Below are 19,473 nucleotides of genomic sequence, written 5' to 3'. Positions count from 1 at the left end.
AGGGCAGCAAGAGGAAACCCGTCTACCAGTCTGGTGGGAGTGTAAGATACGACCAAGGTCCCGGATCCGTGAACGTGGGTTTCGTCTTCTTTGACGGCTTGTATCGGCAGGCAGGTGTGTTTGTGTGTCCTCGTTTATAGGTGTGTAAGCCATTGAACATGATGTTTTTATTAAATGGCTATGCTGTGCGACGGTGGACTCGCCTCGATCGACAGATTCCGAGTCAATGTGACCCGGGAGCTCGCATCCACGCACCTCCCTCGTGATATCGCGCGTCAGGGCCTAGGATGTGGCAATCGTCACGATTCGATGGTTTGATGAGTTATATCTTCCTCCAGTAATCTGCAGGCGTTACTCGGCGCAGATTCGAAAAGGGCCAACGGGCTGGGCTTTGTCCGTCTCACGTAGGTTGTTCGAGGACATTGCTCGCGTGCTCCCCCCCTCAAGAGGTTCTGATGGAAAGAATTGGTCTGCGGTGAGATTTTCTCCTCGAAGCTAAGAGTCTGATGCTACCTTGCCGGTCGGTTCAGTTTGGTAGGGGCATGTGTCTTCAAATTCCGGAAGTTGCAGCCGCTATCCTATTAGGCTCCGTCTCTCTCTCTCCCTCTCTGTCCCTCTCTCCATCGGCAGCTTGTCGTGGTGTATGCCAACGGGCGTTGGAGAAGCTGCCGTCGGAGAATGATCTCTGCGATATCGAAGAAAGTACCTAGGAGGGCTCAGAACTAGGTAGGGCGGGTATCTTGACATAATACGGGGGTTACCCGGAGGGGTGTTCAGGCTGGATGGCGGTTTGCCCAATCTGATGACAAGTCGTTGTGATATGCTCTTTATCGCACTTCCCTTCCCCCTACTTTACCATCCTTGCTTGGGCTACCTAGCTGCGTCTCCAAAAAGATGTGCGTAATGGAAGTTGGAACAAGCCCGAAAGCTACGACTAACAACAACAACCCCTCCCGACATTGCAAGTCATTTTGATAACTTGCTGAACAAGACCGGAATTCAGAAGAACAAAACGAAAGCCGGCCCCTCCCTTCCTTGGCTTCAATTCCTGTTCAAAACCCCTTGGCGCCTGTAGTTCCCAGCTTAATAACTAGGAAACGAAAGTAACAGACCTCGGTAACATAAAGGTGACATTGCAGCCACCCGCTTTCGCCTCAACCCCTGGATGAAGGGGCCCTGGCAAGCCTGGGAAGGGTGGCTGGCTGTCAAGATCGTTCCTCGGTCCGGCGATGGACACCTCTCTCGATGCAGAACATCTCACATACGGACGGGCATTAAAGCAAGGAAGACGAAGAAGAAAAAGAAAGAAGCAATGCCACTGTCTCAGATTGTGCGCCTGATGGGCATCACCGCCCTTTCTCTCCCTGCCAGGATTTTCTTTTTTTTTTTTCCTCCCCACCTGTCTGTGCTTGTGTAGGGTATGCGGGCGCGCATCTACTATCCGGGAATCACTTTGCGACCGATTCGTGTCACCTCAAATGCTGTGACAGCTCCAACGCAAACCGCCTTGGCTGTGTTACACAGCAGCGGCAGCTACCAACGGCGGTGGATGGTTGTTACTTGCAGAAATTCACAAAAACAAAAACAAAAACAGGAAATAAAAAAAGACAAGAAGACTTCACCATGACTGAGTCAGAGCGTCATCAGACCCAACTCGTGCTTCGAGGGGTTTTTTTTTCTTTCTCACACGCCCCATTCGAGTTCATCCCATGCCGTGCACCCATCTCAAAACAGGTACCCATCGTGAAGTCGGAACATTGGACCCTGAAGCCGACCTTTCCGGAGGTGAAAGCTGTCATCTCGTCGTCGGTTGTTGACGGAAAGGCAGCCGGTAGGAGAACAGGGGGTTCACTGGAGTTAATCCCCGACTATCGATAATACGACCTTACTTTGTGAGCGACGACAACAAAATACAAATACCAAAGATTGTTTCGATACGAAAGTGTAAATGAGAACACGGAACTCAGCCACTAAAGCAGGCGAAACTGGGCTCTTAACCTTTGCGGGCCAGTTTGGCGGAAGTCTTGGTTCATCCTTGCTCGTACAGACAACCGACATCAATATATCAAACACGGCCTTTCACAGCCATGAGGGTCGCCCCATGCCATTGGGTGTGGCTGGTTAGCTCGCACGTAGGATGGACGGCCTGCTGACGATCGCGAAGGCCTAGACCGCAAGCTTGTCCGATCTACGGCGATCTCACCAATACTGTTCGGTTGCTGCATCAAACCCAGCATGTTGTAACGTAGGCGGCCCGTTTCCATGTCATGTGATGTGTGATGGTGTAACTGACGCAGATGGAAGTAACCGGGTCCGCCAGTGACAACATGATCAGGATCATCGACGCTCATGATGGGTGTCAAATCTAAGAATGCGCGCTCCTCGTATGGCACTGGTAGAGTTAGGACCTTGTTGCTGCGAATCATTCGCGGCCAACGATGTTACGTCGTTCTATTTGAGGCTCAAAAAGTAAATGTCACGATGTGGGGGACCAACGGCACTTTCGGTGTGCTAAGAAGTCCCACTTCCGAGAATTGCCTCCCCCCACGAGCCATGGTCCCCCAGACCCCAATCAAGGCAATTTGCATACGGGGTGCATATGCTGTGTTGAATGACGTCTCAGCCTTGTGACACCAGATAATCGCATGCTCCATCTCAACGTCATGAGCCTGCGGTGCGGCACATCCGTCCTCGATATGCACTATGTAAAAAATCAAGGCCTTGTCGACGATGAATACACTGACCACATGGAGGGACATGATGGGACGGACAAACACACAATGAAGCTGGAAGATGAGGTTGTGTTGGTGGTCACCATCATTGGCAGGAAAGCATCCTGGGCTACCGGAGACACCCTTGTCGGAGATACCAAAGTGTGGTCTAGACACTTGCAGAAGATGCTAGCGGTGATTCGGACGGCTTTTTGTTTCGCGGTTCAGCATGGTCATAGCAACCGGGTGAGAGGGCAAGCTGCATCCGTACCCAACTCAGCCCTCCTTGATCCGTCGAGCAAAGCTGGCGGACACCGGCAGGCTGACCTCCGCCTATTTGATGACACCGCCCGGTGGAGATGTTTTCGTATCCAGTGTTCATGCAAACGTGCCGGCCTGCAGTGCGCAGCTCGATGCCCATTGGTTACACGTAAATCGAATGACGGACAGTGGAGGCACACGATGTATTTGATATTGGAGCCGCGATGGAATCATAGGTAAATGCGATCTCGAGCTTTGTTTGACCTGAACAAGGCCAGAGTCCGCTCATGCCGGACGGGATTACGCAAGAGGGAACCTCAAGCGACGAGAGAGCCAAACCCTCACAGATGAGCTTCAGCTGTTGATGGCGTCGGGCCGCAGCCCGCTCGGGAAGCATACGCGTTCACCGACCGTCTGCATAAGGTAACCGATAGCGCTTCGTCGGTTCCAAATTGGGAACTTTCTTGTGCGGGCAAACGATGTATGAGACGCGATTGTATTTGCAGGCCAGTGTGAATAGCTGGAGGGTTGTTGGAGCAAGGAATGGCGCTGCTTGTCTCACCCGACTAATCATTGCGCGTCCAACGTCCATCGGACTGTTGCAAGAATCGGACGGTCGAAGTGAAACGGGTATTAAAAGCCTCGGCGACTTCCCAGCCGAACGGTCTGCGACAGCCGCAACTTACAGCGGCGTTGCAGATCCGTCACCATCCTCTTCCCTGCAGTGAGAAGGTCTACGTTCGGTTTATCCAGAGCTGACAAGCTCTTTGCCCAGTGGACGCCCTAGAAGTAGTCGTCGCATTTTTTGCTTGTCCGCGTGTGATAACTCAGATCTGGCCTCAGCGAATGGGAAACATGGAGAAGCGAAGATAGCCAATCCTGAACAGCTGTGTAATCAGAAGCCGTGAGCGCAACGGGAGCAGCGGCCAAGCGGACCTTGAGCGCAGGTGGCTCGAGCATGCTCGAGCCACGGGCAGAGCCGTCCAAGGTCATCGGTTGAACCTCGAGTCCACCGACCACGTCTAGATCGTATATAGTGTAGACAGAAACTAGAGACGAGGAGGAATCCTAAAGGTCGGGATCCTTGACGTTTCTCCGCAGCTTCTGGGCCTTCTGTTGGCGATTACGACTAATAGGAGGGTTCGAATTGGTTCTCGTTGGGGGCGTGGTGTACTCGTCAAATCCACCCATCCACTCGCGGACACTTTTGGCTCCAGTGGCCGCTCAGCATCCGGCCAATCCCAGAGTCCTTGTTCCATCCAGTGCCACAAAACGTTGGACAGTTCAGCCAAAGAGCAACGGCAACTACACCACCTCCAGAGCGATCCAAACAGCCGAGTCGCAGGGGTAGTCTGGCCTGTCTTTTGAGTTGGTGGGTGCCGGACCTGGACCTGCTTGTGCTTCTGGATGTGTCCAGGCGGGCAGGCACACTTGCTAGTCCGGTATATGCATGAGTACATGCACGCTGCGGCTGCAGTCACTGTGCCCTCACCTGCTAACGCAGCTGATGGTAGAGGCCAAGCGGTGAGAAGGGCCTGGATGCAAGCCGTTTGGTTGGGATTCCGACCATCCAAAATGCGCGGGCTGATATCAACCGCGACGACATCGCAAGGAGTGACGGCGGAGGTGAGGGCGACTCCAGGGGTTTCGGAAATCGAGTGACAAGGTCGTTGATTGCTCAATCTTCTTTGCAACATCCTTGACGGATGCTGACGTCGGATACGGGCTGGGGACCGGGACCGGAACCGGGCAAAAAAGAAAGAAGGAGGTTGCACCCAGTCATCGAGCGGCCGCGGATAGGAGAGGTTACACGTCGTCTATGTGAAGCTGATGTCGTGGGCTGTCGTGGCTGACAAGCGGGCGGTTTTGCGTCTAGGTGTCGGTGCGCATCTCGGCCGAGGACTATCCGTACTCCTGTACCGTACATGCCCGTTGCCCGTTGTCATGGTAGTGCAATGTCCAGAATCTAGAGGAATAAATAGGTTCTTGCTTGGCGTTTTGAGTGAGCAAGGCCGAAAACCTTGTCTGGTTTCCCCTGGTATTTGCCGTCTTTCGGCTCCTTGAACAGAGGCATCGCTCAATCCGAGCAGAGTGGAGTCGAGGAAGCAAGAAACATTCCACGGGTGTCGCATACAAAGAACGGAGGGCGTTGACACGGCAGCCAGAGTGAATCGAGAGGCCGACATGGCGTCGAGAAGTATGCTACTTAGCGAGTCGTTAGTTGAGGCGAAGTGACAGTCCGTCACTTGTTTAGCAAGAGGCGTAAGCCAGCCTTTGACCCAGACCACCTCGGACGGGTCAAAGTGGCCCGGCTAAATTGTTGGAAAGGAACCGTTTTTCAATGAAACCAGAGAGGAAACGCTGAATTGACGATGGGCACCTCAAACTTGAACGAACACCAGAACAGGGGACGAGGAGGAATAACAGTCCATGGAAGGAGACGGCGAAAGGAGGGGAGGTACAAGGCAAGCAAGGATTGGTCAAGGATTTGCCCTTCCCTTTCCCGTTTATCCTTCCATTCCGCAGCTGAGGTCCTTTCTAAACGGAAGCAGGTATGGAACCGCAAGGGAAAGGGCTTGTAAGCTGGCACTGCACGGCGACAACCGCCTCACGCTCAATCTCTCAATTATTACACCGACGCCCAATCAGCACCACCGCGGCAGGCATGACAGGAACGCATCGGAAGCTCTCCGGGTTGGCGTGAAGCACGGGAGCTCAGGATCAATTCCCATTCGAAGCTGAAGCTCTGAAGGGTGTTAAGAGTAGGTAGTAAGACGACGAGATGACGAGGGAGAAAAAGAAAGCTACGAGATGGGGAAGATGGGGGGGATAAGGCAAAAAAAAAAAAACCAAAAAAATCACATCGCTGAACTGGCAGGACCCCTCATCAGCTGGCCGGCAGGGCCTGACCTTTGGGAGTACTCGCACTTGCCTCTATTCAGAACTTGCAAGCAACAAGGGTCGGTGGGACATTGGATGCTGCAATCTTTGATTCGATTTACCCCCTTCGAACCCTTCTCCTCCTTCGCAGTCTCCTCCTTCCGGGTCTTATGCGGTAGGGGCCCCCATCCGTGAACGAGAGCTTGCAACTTTGTGTTTCTCAAAATCCCTCACCATTGTTACGTCTTTCTTCGTCCCAAGGTACCTTATTTCCCCGTGCCGTCTTTTTTTTTTTTTTTGGACGTTCCCGTTCCCGGGTTTCCGTTTCCCTTCCCTAGGTCTGCCGACATCGTCTTCTATGGGCAGTACGAACCATCCCTACAAACAGATGGATGGATGACCTCGGTCGTTCCTACTAGCTTCCCCTCGCCCCCCGTCAGCTGCAGCGCTGTCTCGCGCCGTCTCGCACCGTCTTGCATCGGCGCCACTCGTCGAGCATTCCGCCTCGAGGCGTCGCGGGAACACCTCCTGGACGATGGCGGTAGAGGTCGGGTGTTCGCTCCATGCTCTCGAACTGCTCTACTAGCACCCTTGATCGCAAGAGCTAAGCCAACGTGTGTGTGGTCTCGGGACCCCGATCCCTCATCCCAACCCGGTCTCCCGCCCCGCCCCGCTTTGCCTGTGACAGAAAGGTAAGAAGGAGATGAGATGCGCTATTCTGGGTCACTGGAGCCACACAGCCGCGGTTGTTGGCGACATGAGGGTCAAAGACCATGGACAGCATCTGACGGTATACCGGCATTCTGGCACAGCCTCTGACTGTCATTAGCATCGACAATTGATGATGCAAGTGTGTATCAACACGAGCATTTCGGATTGCCATGTCACCCCTTGACTAATCCACCTCCATAATGGTTGCCTACGAAGTACAGACCCTTTCTGCGGTACCGACCCTCTACCACGGAGAGAGGCAGAGAGAGAGAGAGAGAGAGAGACGCAGGCCAACGCCGATCATTCTCCCATCGTCGCAATCCCTTCCTCAGCCCTAGGTATTGTTCAATGAACACCCCCAATCTTTTTTGATGTTGGAATCGTCACTGGGCCCTCGGCTGTGTCCTTGTCGTCTCTCTCGGTGATCCATTTGGGCGGATACTTCTCAGTCTCTGCGCTCTGCACCGCGTGGTTTTTTTTTAGAGCATGTTAAATCCCCCCCTCCACATTTAAACTTCTCTTCGCGTTGCATGCGTAGCATCCGGATGTGATACTTTTTTTTTGTCTTCCCCTGGCCGTCGTTTCCTGTTTGGGGGCCCAATTCATCTCCATCCCCAGTCCGCATCCCCATCTCTCCATGTTCCGTGCTCTCCCTACGAGCAATATCATATGCATGAGTAGCCCCGGCACTAACCAGGGCGTACAGCAGGACCCTTGGCGATTACCTGTTTCCATCCATCAACCGAGTCCAGGCCCTCGTTGACGTCCGGCCCAGGAGCAGCTGCAGGCCGCAGCTGCACCTCACAATTCACAGCTTTCTGGCTTCCGTTTACATTGACTTACACCTCGCGTTCCGTTGTCTACCTAAGCATCTCACACCCATCCACCCGTCCACCACTTGGACACTCATTCCGTCTCCGGTACCCAAGGTAGCCACGGCGTGCATACCTCAGGTCCATACGACAGGGCATCGTCTTCAAAGCATCTCGTCATCACCATCGACAACAACCACAACGCCGGCAAGCCGCAAAACACCAGCAGCAGCCCCCGGTACTCCACTCTTCACGCAAACCAGCCGGGACGGGTCCCCACATAGACGCACTGAGGGTGGATTCCAGACTCTGGTTTGTTTCCTCTCGGAGTCTCGCTGCCTCTCTCTCACCTGAACTATACGGCTACTGCCCACTGCCCATCCATATTCACGAACAGTCCGACTTGCCAAGTCCAAGTCAACCAGCCACCAGCCGCCTCGCTGCGCTGCGCTGCCGGTCGCTAACAAGTACCACGCCGGCACACCGTCGATCCGCTACTGCCAACCACAACTGCGCTACAAACGCGATACCCTCTGTGCCCTTCTCGGTGGCTGCTGCCATCACGGGCTTCACATCTCCTACCGAAGGAGGAATTGGACCAGTGACAATCTGGCAGCGCAAGACGAAACAACGCCAACACCTCGCTCTCTGCCAATATGTTACCTCGATGTACCTTTTGGGGTCAGCCAGCTACCTTGAAGTGTCCCACCTTGCCTTGCCTCACCCGACATGCCTTTGCTACTACTACCTTATTACTCAACCTTTCCTTCTCCTTGCCTTGCCTTGCCTCGCCTTGCCTTGCTTTCTGCTTTGCTTGGCCATGGGACAAACTACGGGCCCGGCTTGACCACGACTACCTGCCCACTGTGCCTACCTTACCTCGTGCGTACCTCCCTGGCCTTGGGTATCCTGACGTGCCTACTCCAGTGCACTGGGCTTCACCTTATCCTGCGCTGCATTCTTAGGTAAGGTACACTACGAACCCTACTTAGGTACAACTAGATTGTACAGCTGGAATTGGCATTAGGCCTGCATCGCACTTACTGCTTTGGGCGATCCGTGCCTGCCTCGACTTCGATGTGTGGCAGGTGCGCGCTGTAAGGTACTCTGTACTTGGTACCTGCTTCCAGGCGGTCTCCTGCCATCATCCCTTCCCACCCTTCTTCTTTCCCTCCAATAATCGCCATCGTCACCATCCCAACCTTCCACCACATGTTTCCGTCGCCTTGGTCTTCTTATTCCTCTTGGTTTCTTAAATTTCTTCTTTTCCATATTGCATTTCTTTTGCGCCCTTCTTTTTTCCTTCCGCGCGCCCTGTCCCGCAACCTCCTCCTCGGGTCTTCATTTTTAACAACCCCTCCTCTCAGCCAGAACACCCGGTTGAGAGGTTTCGTCGGTTGTTCTCCAAAGCGGCGAAAGAGAGAGGGAAGGAAAAACAAAGAGGGTAAATCTTGCTACTAACCCCCGGCTCTCGGCAGGTAGATAGCTTGCCGCTGTCTCGTCTACACAAATACCTGTACCTAACGGACACCTTCTCAACGTCACGCTCCGCCTCCGAACCCGAGGCCTCTCGAGTCTCTCTTTTCCCCCCCCCCAGTCACAAGCCTTCTGTTCCTTGGTTCCCTCCGTCCAAGGTCTCACTTTTGGCGGCGAACTCCAGGCGAAATCCACTCTGCCGTCCAGCTTCTTCTACCGACTCACCTCACCCAGAGCCGCGCCTGTCTTGCCTCTCAGATCGGGGCACAGCCTGCCTCTACTCTGCATTCGAACCCACACTCGCCAGAAAAATCCCGCCCCACCAACCCTCGGCCGCCGAGTATCTGACAAGTCCTTAACTTCCTTGACTCGACTGCCAGGGACTTCGGAGTGGCTTTTCGCCACTGAGCAAGTCAGCCGACCCCACCACTACTCCAACTGAACAGGGCTCCTCTGTACCGCCCTGTGGTCCTGTGGGTTCGACCTGCACCCCCGGCACCACGAGCCTTTGGGAACGCACGCTTTGCACGACACCCCCCGGTCTCAGCGCTCGAGACCCCTACCTCCCCCCCGGTGCCACCTGCATCCAGCAAGACCCAGAACCTTTTAGACGGGCGGGTAGTAGCCTGCCAGACCACTCGCGTCTCCAGTCATTGGTGTCTCGCTCCAACATCTTGGTCCCGAAACGAGATCTCGTGTCTCTGGCTGCGTCTCTCTTGTGGACTCCCACTTTCCTTGCGACGTACACATAGAGGTACCGCGCCGTGCCGGGCCTCCAACTTGCCACGGGAACGACGCCAACTGCGTCCCAGCTACGACGTGCAAGTGGCATATCTGGCAATGGTATGAAATCATTAACCCTTTTTCCTGGATCATGAATTGTAGGTTTCTCTCACTTTCCCCTCCTTCCCTTCTTCATTTCTTCTTTCCTTTCTCTCTCTCCTGCGCAGGGGGGGCCACTTTCCCTTGTATCGTTATTTCCGACATCTGACTTTCCCTCCTCTGAACAGTCCATACCATGGTCGGTGTTGAGAAGCCGCCTTTGCCGATGCGGCTCGCGAACGAGGCAAGAATGAACGAAATCTGCAAACAGGGCGACCCATTCTACTGTTTCCTGCTCGAGGAGACGTTGTTATATTATCCTTTGGTGTTGTTGCTGGTCTTCGTCATCTCGGCCGCGATACACAGCATATTGACGACAGCGAAAGAAGAGGAGGACGAGGTCGGCGCAGCACCTCTGGGGCCGGGCGGTAAGCGACTGCCCGTGTCGAAGAAGAAGAAGCGCCGTGACGGAGACGAACCCAAACGCAAACGATATGGTCCGATACTGTCACCGACTTCCCGTACATGGCTGACCTGGATCTCCGCCGCCGTGTTTCTGACATTCATCGCCAATGGCGTTGCCCACTTCAGCTATGTGATGGGAGAGCTCGAGGGCGTCATCAAGGGACATAAGGAGTCCCAGTCCATGACTGTACGTTACCCTCTATGTATACTCCAAGCCTCAGGCTAATTCGAAACAGGTCTACCTTATCGGGTCGCCGAATCTCTACCTGTACCTCCTCACGACGCTCATCGAATGGCACGAAAGTCCGACGATAGCTCACTTCTTCACCTGGACTCTCGCTCTGATTGGCGAATTGGTCATTTGCATCTGCACTTCGCTCAAGGCCACGAACCCGGATTTCCAAAGCACTGGAGCAGCCCAATTCGAGACACAACCACCGCTTCTATCCAAGTGGGATTTGACCGATGTCGTTCTCTACATCATTCGCATCGCCTTAATAATGTGTATGCTTAGCATCTACATGGCTGCTTGGATCCACAAGCCCTTACAGGAGGAAAATAAGTCTGAGCAGCAAAACTCGTCTCAAGGCGCTGAGGAGACGACTCCTTTGCTTAATGGCCACAGGACGTCATATAGCAGTCAAAACGGCCGGGACTCGAATGGTCGATCAGTACGAAGCTCACGGAATGGAAGCACTGTCGGTAACACTAATGGTGCGGCTGAGGGTGGTAACATCACCAAGGACTATAAGGAGCCCGGCTTCTATCGACCCGACAAAGCCCCACAGACAACATGGTGGGGTTACCTTCGAAGCTACACGGTTTTCTTTGACTACCAGTGGCCCAGGAATTCGCTATACCTTCGGTTTCTCTACGCACTTTGCGTGGTCCTCTTGCTTGCGCAGCGTGTCATCAACCTCGCTGTGCCAGTTGTTGTCGGATGGCTCACCAAGAAGTTGACTCTTTCAGAGGCTCCTTGGGCCGTCCTAGGGCTGCTCATTTTTCTTCGGCTCATGCAAGGAGGAGGCATGCTTCTGGATGCGATCCGAGCCATCTTATGGGTACCAATCTCACAAAACTCATACAGGGCCCTGACATCAGCAGCCTTCGAGCACGTCCACTCTCTCAGCCTGGACTTCCACCTGGGCAAGCGAACCGGCGAAGTTTTGTCCGCCCTCAACAAAGGCGCATCTATCAATTCCTTCCTTGAGCAAGTGACTTTCTCAGTGGCTCCTATGATCGCCGATCTGTTGTTAGCAGTAGGGTTCTTCTGCTACTACTTTGACGCTACTTATGGTGCCATTGTCAGCTGTCTGACCTTCTGGTATCTATTCCTTACCATTCGCATGGCACAGACAAGGGCAGACCAGCGAAGAATCATGTCCAACGCTGACAGGGAAGAAGAGGCTGTCAAGAACGATTCCATTATGAGCTACGAGACTGTCAAATATTTTAACGCCGAGCAGTGGGAGTTCCAACGATACCGCAACGCCATCCAGGCGTATCAGGATGCTGAAAAGCAGGTAACATGGGGAGTGAACAAGATGAACGTCATCCAAGCCTTGGTTTTCATGCTCGGATTCAGTGTGGTGATGGTCTTTGGAGCCTACCAAGTCACCATAGGAGGAATGGACGTGGGCAGGTTCCTGACCCTCATGACCTTCCTCAACCAGCTGCAGGCACCTCTGAACATCTTCGGATCCTTCTACAGGACTATCCAACAGGCAATGATCTCGGGCGAGCGTCTTCTGGAACTGTTCAAGGTGAAAGCCACAGTCGTCGACACTCCCGGCGCCAAGCCCTTGCTGGAATGCCACGGCAACATTCGATGGAACAAGGTCGCGTTCAACTATGACCCAAAGAACAAGGCCCTAAAGGATCTTGACTTTGAGTGTAGGCCTGGCACCACCACGGCGTTTGTGGGCGAATCTGGCGGTGGCAAGTCAACTGTTTTCCGCCTCATGTTCCGGTACTACAACACATCCTCCGGCAGCATCGAGATTGACGGCCAGGATGTCAAGGACCTTACTATCGATTCAGTCAGACGTTACATCGGTGTCGTCCCTCAGGATACCACAATGTTCAATGACACCTTGATGTACAACCTCCGATACGCCAACCAGTCAGCCACCGACGAGGAGGTGTTTGAAGCTTGCCGCGCTGCCAGCATCCACGACCGGATTATGACGTTTCCTGATCAGTACAACACCAAGGTTGGAGAGCGCGGTCTCAAGCTCAGTGGCGGTGAGAGACAGCGAGTTGCTATTGCGCGGACGATTCTCAAGAATCCCAAGATCATCATGCTGGACGAAGCCACTTCGGCCCTCGACGCACACACCGAGCAGCAAATTCAAGATCGGCTTGGCCACCTCGGCCAGGGCAGGACACTGCTGATCATTGCGTAAGTCCCTTTCCTTCCAAAATTGAGTCCGCTCATGGTTGTGAATTCTAACTTGGCTTGCAGACACCGCCTGTCTACCATTACGCATGCTGACCAGATCATCGTCCTCAACAACGGCACCATCGCCGAGAAGGGCACTCACGAGGAACTGGTCAATGCCAACGGACGATACGCCTCGATGTGGGAGAGACAGGTGCAGGCAGAACGCGCTGCTGAGAAGGCTCGCGCTGCTAGTAGGAAGGCACAAAAACTCCTCAGAAAGGCGAATATCGGTGGCCTCAAGAAGCAAACGGACGGACACTCTGACGGATACACTAGCCTTGACTCGTCGACTATCCTGCCGGGCAGCTCAGGAAACAACTCCAAGGCCGGCACTACGGGAGAGGACTCATCCAGCTCCGGCAGCTCTGACGCAGAGTCGATTCATAGTGCTCACCACGACTCGGACCACTCAGATCGCTCCAATCACTCACATCACTCTGACCACTCACAACATTCTCGACGACACTGATTTTTCCAATCAGAATATCTATTGGTGTGGCAAGGCATGAATCCGACTGCTCATGCTCCATTGCTGGGATCAGCCACTTCTCATCATCCGCAATGCACACAACCCTTCCTCACTAATCCCTAATCCACGGGCATACAAACTGCCCGCACATTTTCCTTCACAAACACAATAAGGCTTGGGCCTTTCATGACTCAGGTTTAACGGACTAACGATCAAGATTGCATCAAACCGGCGACACGGAGTTTGGAGTTCACATATTTCTTTACCCCTTCATCATCAGGACCCAAAACAAAAAAGGACTTTCACGAGTAGAACAAAAAAACAATGACCCTGAGAAACGGTCTCCTGGTCAGGCTCGGCTGGTTAGTCTAAAAAGGGGAGGAGGGGGGGGGGGTTCTTTTCCCAATTTGTCGCCACCAGATACGCTCTCTACAGACACACAAATGGCCGCAACACACCACGCCTCGACTTCACATCATGTGTCCTCACAGCAGCGACATGCGACTCGTCTTTTCTATCTCGGAATTGGACAGGGCATTTTCGGTACCATCAGCATCATTATACAGGAGAGACGGCCTCTCCATTAATCATGGGCTTTCAGCAACAAGATTTGCTTTTCGACTACAGATCGCCACCTGCTACCATGGGCAGCGTGTTCGACAATGCATCGCAGATACCAGATTCCTTACGTTCGAAAAAGGTCTACCTTTTTATTTCTTCCTCAGATCATTTTGGGTGGTCCAAGGGAGTTGGATTACAAAGGCCGCGGGGAGGACGAACGGCTCACTTGCATTGTTATCATCACCATTGAGAAACTGGCTTTTATTTTTTTTTTAAAATCCCAGGCATCATTCCATGGGTGTGGATGGATGAAGGATCCTCCTCTCTTTCTGGAGGAACCATCAGCAGGTCTACTTTGCTTTTTCATCATGTTATCAGAGACTGGACAGGGCGGATGGGAAAAGAGAGATGGGCGGCTGTCCGAGCCAACTCTCTTCATTTTTTTATTTCCAATTTCTGGGGGTTTGCAGCTACACATGATAGCTTCGCAGCAACTCAAAGGACAGGGTTCATAGACGGTAGCGATCCTCGCGCGCAAGGGGGGGCTTGCGACGCTAGCGATCCAACATTGCTCAATGCTGAAAAAAATATGTTCAAAAACCTCAGGACCACTTGACTCTACACTACTGACGTGAACTTACACCAACCAAATATTGGACACATGAGTTGGTACCATTGAAAATCACTTCGAGTTAGCACCACTGCAGAATAGGACGGAATGGATGTAGAGACGTGATTGGTTATGGGATAGCACACCTAGGACGTTCTACAGATGTCCATGTGCAGTGAGGCAAAGTACGCATAGACACACGCCTGTCTGTTCTTCCTGCACACAGACAATTGGAGCCAAGTCTCCCACTCTACGAGGTAATTCTCTCTCCTCGTTCCTAATCCATCGCAGCCCTGCGTTCCAGAATTCTTCGTCGCAGCCGCAATCCTCGGCTGAAAAATGCCTCGGCCTAGTGGAGTCATGTACCACTTTTTGCTCCTTCCCTAAAGTACTGGAGCACGAGGAAGTCATGAGAACGCTTCGGAATGTGTAGGATGTGGACTCGATGCCGTGAGTACAAGGAATGTGAGAGCCTAGTGGGAGTGAGACTTGATTCAAGCGGTGTGGGAGAGGACGTCGTCAAGTTGCCTGTTTGCGCACGAGGAGGTGCCGTCATCGTCCACGGACGCACATCTGTCTCACTCGATCTGCCTTTGCACTCATACCCCTCTTGAGACCACCACCTCCACCAACCAACCAACCAACGCCTTGACCTCGGCTGACTATTGCTAAGCCCCAGCAGATGCGGATTGCTCGAAGCTAGAGTCCCGGCGATAACCGATCAAGTACGACCGGCATCTGAGGTCGTGTGCTTTCCCATGTCTAAGTTTGATGTCTCGTTCTACACCAGCCCAACACAGATAGCGTCCATTGATTATTCTGGGCATCTCGTCGACTTCGAATTGTGTCCGAAACACATGCTTGTTGATTGTAGGCGTCGTGATCAGTTCGTATGCATGCGTCAAAGTCAGTGCGGTAAGGAGGTGCGATCCCAGCTTTTGTATCGCAATTCAAACGTTCTGCACCCCACGTTTCGGCAATTCCTGAGCCACCACGCTTGTTCCAAAACAAAGATTTTTTGCGACTCCGCGTAGCGATGAATGGTTGCCCGAAGTGTTTTAGTGCCTTCTTCTGTCCTCTCATGGTATTGGGTATATCCGCCGGTTGTAAAATTTGTCGCAGGGGAAAGGTTCAATGACCTCCACAGGCACCATCATGATGCCTCAATCCGCATCCTCTTTGGTCATTATCCCAGGATACTATCGTCCATGGCCATTGGCAAGTCTGGCATGAAGCGCATAACCATTGACTCCGGTGGTGTAGCCGTTGCTCTTCTCGGGCAGAGCATTCTTCTTCTCAGCCTCGTCATCAACATCGGTGACTTCGGCATCACTGCGGTCATCTTCCGCAATGTCGTAGCGAAGGAAGCGATAGGCGATGCGGAAAATGTAGAACAGCCAGAAGAGATTCAGAGCCTGGAGCGACGAAAGGAGCCCGAGAGTGATGTACTGCGAGAGCGTACACTTGTACTGCTGGGTGGCCCAGTTCAATTCGAACGGCCCGACCGTGGTGTACTCGGTGAAAAGGGATAGGATAATCTTCAAGTTGATGAAGTGACGCAGGTAGACCCAGACACACATGAAGAGGAAGAAGTAAGGACCGACGATTGGGGAATCGATGTAATTGAGTACCTTGGACGTCTGTTGAAACAGTCAGCACTCCCTGTAGTTCCTCGGCCAGCGTATCCTATACTGGAGAGCTCTCGTGGTATTCCTTCTACTTACAGCAAGAAAGAAGTCACTGATGTCGTGAGTGGAGTAAACTGCCAGTCCCATATAGGTGAAGTGGAAGCGGTAGCTAAGAGCAATCAGAGCAAGACTGACGATGTGGTGGCCGACCAGCTCCTTGAAGTCTTTGCGGGGCTTCTCCATACCCAACAGCAAGACAATTGCCTGTTGAGCCCAATAGGCAGCCTGGAAAAGATAATAGAACTTGAAGCCAGCCTCGTGTGTCAAATGCGGGAAGTCTTGGTACATGCCGCGTGTGCTGTAGTACCAAACGGGCGTCTTGCTCATGACGAACAGACCAGCAGGGCCAAGGCAGCCGAAGTAAACGGCGGTGTACATCTGCTCCATGAACCGAGCCTGCTTGCCGCGAGAGCGAATTCCGGCAGCGCGAGCGAGAGGCCGTAGGACTTCTTGCATAATAAATTCCCGGGTAAAAGTCAAGATTACGGTCCAAAATGATACGAAGGCGATGTCCCATAGGCCCTTGCCATACTGAACAGGAGCATCAGGGTTGGCGGGATCGAATGGTAAGCGGTAGGAGAGGAAAATAAAGCGATGGAGGGGATTCGACTCGTTTGGTTTGACGATGTAAAGGACCAGGGTGAGAGCGATGATGAGGGCGGGCACGAGATACGTGTGCTTGGCCATGGCTTGTCGAATACGGGCGAAGCCGCCACGAGCTCGCCGACGCTTTGAAGGGCGTTTTGTAGGTACAGTCTAGAGGAGGCAAGAGGTCAGTCAAGGTTGAATATGGAACAGTATCTAGGAATAAGGATCGGGGTGGCTAGCAGAAATGAGACCGAGAGGAGAGGGGGTGTTACGGGTGTGATAGAGCTGTCTCTGGCGGTTGCAAGCGCGGGTCCTGTATCGCCAGCGCGGATATCTGGGCCAAGTGCGCTTGACTTGCGTCGTCGTGTTATTCGAGGGCTTGGGGAGTGGTCGACGATGGAATGCAATTGGTCGACGGAGGTGTTGAAGAGAGGGAATGGCTCGGAGTCAGCCATGGTGGGGTCGCTTCTGACAGCGTCTCGGGTTGTTTAAAGCAGTCGTGCAATGGATTGGGAGGGCAGGATGGCGGAGTGCAGTCGCAATGAGGTAAGAGAGGGGAGGAAGACGGTGAGTTTGAGTTTGGGAAGCTGTTGGCGGATGCGGAAGAGGAAAGCCGGGCAAGGTAGTCGTGGGTTGGAAAGGAGCTTCTGATTTATTAGACGTAGAGAAGGTCAGGGGGGCCCGCTGTCGATCATGGAAGTTTGGGTAAGGAAAGACAGGGCGAACGTGGTCGGCGGGTCGGTGGAGCTGTTGAAGAACAAGTGCGACGGGGGGGAAACTCGAGGTCGGACTCAGGGTTGTTCCTTGAGTCTTCTGTGTTTCGTTGTGGGAAGTCGTCTGACCGAGAGTCCAGTCGTCTGTTTTCGCCATTCCACCGCAATGCGGTCAAAGAGCAGGAGCAGCACCAGCACCTAGCGAGTGAGCGAGAGAAGACTCAGCGAAAGGGGTGGTTCAGTCCAAACCAGAGGGATCAGACACTGGTCCTCCGTCAGAGCAAACGAGTGCAGTCGCCGTGGATGAGATCAAGCACATGGTAAGAAGAAGGCAAGGGGGGGGGAGAAACCGAATGATCCATCCTTGACGATGGCAAAAAAAAAAAAAAAAAAAAAAAAAAATCAGAGGTAGGAGAAAAAAAAATACGCCGAGAACCGTTTGGGAGTTGTTTGACTAAACAAATGAGACGGGAACCACGGCAGCCAACGAGCTTACACCGAATTATACAATTGTGGTAAGGTGCCTTCCGGGCAAATGGTTGCATCGGTTCCTGCTTGGGGTGCCCCATCTTAACCGTGATCAACCCCTGCTCAAGATAAGGTACCTTAGGTAAGGTACCTTCTGGGGCACATTCGCCAAGCTTGCATCTGGTCCACATTTCCAGATACGTATGCGAATTCAACAGCGACGTGGACAACATAACCGGGGCCATCCCTATGGAACGGGCAGCGTGGCGTAGCTCCAAAGGCCTCTTCCCCGTCCTCACGCAGACACACAACTTACGGACAGAGATGCCCCCGGCTCGCACCTAGGTTTCAAAAGCTCAAATGCGTATGCCTTGGAACCCGGCCCAGCCAAGCTGAGCTGGCAGCTGCGGAAACGAGTCAAGACAGCTCTGCGATCGAGATCGGATTTAGAACTCGATATGTCATAGTCGACGATTCGTTATGGCGCATGTCGACATCCATGACGAAGGTTCAGAGAACGAAGCTGCTACATAAGAGCACCTTTTCTTCACTGGATTACGACAAGGTTGCCTGGCTCCGAGTGCTACCAAGCCTCACACGGAAGGCTCAGGTCTGCTCATAGCTGACGGATAGTCCAGACCTACTTAGGCCAGACCCGAACCGAACCTCTTTCCGGGTTATTTTATCTCGCCAATTCACAATATTCACGACAGACTGTGGGAAATCGTCATGGCACATGTGTCGACGTTCCCGCTCGACTTTAGAGACATACGGTATCTGGCATCCAGGGAAACTGACGTACGGTTGATGGGTGCATTTACATCATCAGCAGCATCATGACCGCCTTCACCGCCTTTACTTCGGACCGGACAACATCTACCTGAGCCAAAGACACCGAGCCCACCCATTGTGTTCTGCCAATTCGAGCCACTGTGAAAGGGCATCGGTCCTCGAAGGCGTACTCAACGGGCTGAATGAGATGCAGTACCCACAAACGCCGTTTCGCTCAACCGGCCTAAGTTGAACAAGATCTCAGACTTTCACCCCGCCAAATAGCGCGCCAGGATGCCGACCCCGCCGACCCTCTCTCACATGCACGCGCTGAGGCACACATTCCCGCCCTTCCCGGCCCCTTCCCCCCCGCGCTACCGCTGCACCCTATTTGTACCTTATTCCGACAGCCTGGCATACCTTCCGAGATTGTCGTCACCGGGAGTCAGGGACCGCTTCGGTCCTCTTGTTGTGTGATCCCTCCGTCTCTCAAAGTGTCCGCAGTCTTCGCGGCAGCATCTTGACTCATCGCGTTGGACGGCCCCCGCGCTCAATGGCTTGCCTAGGTAACATGACACAGGTCTCCCGAAGGTCCCGGAGTACAGTCGAGACACCAGCACTTACACGGCGTACAAAACCCTGCTATCGTCCCGCATACACTTCCGTCCTCCGCCACCGTCGCCGGGGGGCTAACGCAGGTCCAGCCTTGAGACCTCCGATCCTTCATCGATACACCTCTAATACACAGGACTGCCGTGGATGTACCTTCCAGGTGCCACAGAGATCTAGACCGGCAGCCACCGCTCAGAACAAATAAATACTCTTTGCGGCCCGTCGTAGTAAGGGATGCAACTATGGACAGCCTGCAATTCTGTGCTGATTGCACATCGTAGCCATCAGCCTCGACGGGGCAAAACTTGGCAAGGCCCTCTGCGCCCTGTCGCGCCCTGCCGTACGTACTCTGTAATCTCTAACAACTTTGCTGGGGACATCCGTCAGATACAAGCCCCTCTGGGCGCCAAGC

The 19,473-nt window shown here is 53.4% G+C and overlaps 4 protein-coding genes across 4 annotated transcripts; 1 reads left to right on the top strand and 3 right to left on the bottom strand.

Moving 5' to 3' along the window:
* Nucleotides 1-2,880: 2,880 nt before the first annotated feature.
* CORC01_08592 (uncharacterized protein) lies at nt 2,881-3,093 on the bottom strand (the record flags this gene model as incomplete). Its single annotated transcript, XM_022620222.1, has 1 exon — nt 2,881-3,093. The coding sequence occupies one exon, from the start codon at nt 3,091-3,093 to the stop codon at nt 2,881-2,883; it is 213 nt and encodes a 70-aa protein (XP_022473216.1).
* Nucleotides 3,094-3,755: 662 nt separating this feature from the next.
* On the bottom strand, nt 3,756-5,158 carry CORC01_08591 (uncharacterized protein; the record flags this gene model as incomplete). The annotated part of the gene is made up of 2 exons (XM_022620221.1): nt 3,756-3,994; nt 5,107-5,158. The coding sequence occupies 2 exons, from the start codon at nt 5,156-5,158 to the stop codon at nt 3,756-3,758; spliced, it is 291 nt and encodes a 96-aa protein (XP_022473215.1).
* Nucleotides 5,159-9,869: 4,711 nt separating this feature from the next.
* On the top strand, nt 9,870-13,050 carry CORC01_08590 (ABC transporter; the record flags this gene model as incomplete). The annotated part of the gene is made up of 3 exons (XM_022620220.1): nt 9,870-10,325; nt 10,375-12,539; nt 12,603-13,050. 3 exons carry the CDS (start codon nt 9,870-9,872, stop codon nt 13,048-13,050), a joined length of 3,069 nt encoding a protein of 1,022 aa, XP_022473214.1.
* A 2,370-nt stretch (nt 13,051-15,420) lies between these two features.
* Nucleotides 15,421-16,952, bottom strand: CORC01_08589 (TLC domain-containing protein; the record flags this gene model as incomplete). Its single annotated transcript, XM_022620219.1, has 3 exons — nt 15,421-15,861; nt 15,946-16,665; nt 16,770-16,952. The coding sequence occupies 3 exons, from the start codon at nt 16,950-16,952 to the stop codon at nt 15,421-15,423; spliced, it is 1,344 nt and encodes a 447-aa protein (XP_022473213.1).
* Between the last annotated feature and the right edge of the window lie 2,521 nt (nt 16,953-19,473).

The sequence above is a fragment of the Colletotrichum orchidophilum genome (genome assembly GCF_001831195.1).
Source record: "Colletotrichum orchidophilum strain IMI 309357 chromosome Unknown Scaffold_74.1, whole genome shotgun sequence".
Lineage (NCBI taxonomy): Eukaryota > Fungi > Ascomycota > Sordariomycetes > Glomerellales > Glomerellaceae > Colletotrichum > Colletotrichum orchidophilum.
The sequence above is the reverse complement of the archived record's forward strand: the minus strand, read 5'-3'. Positions and strand labels throughout refer to the sequence as shown.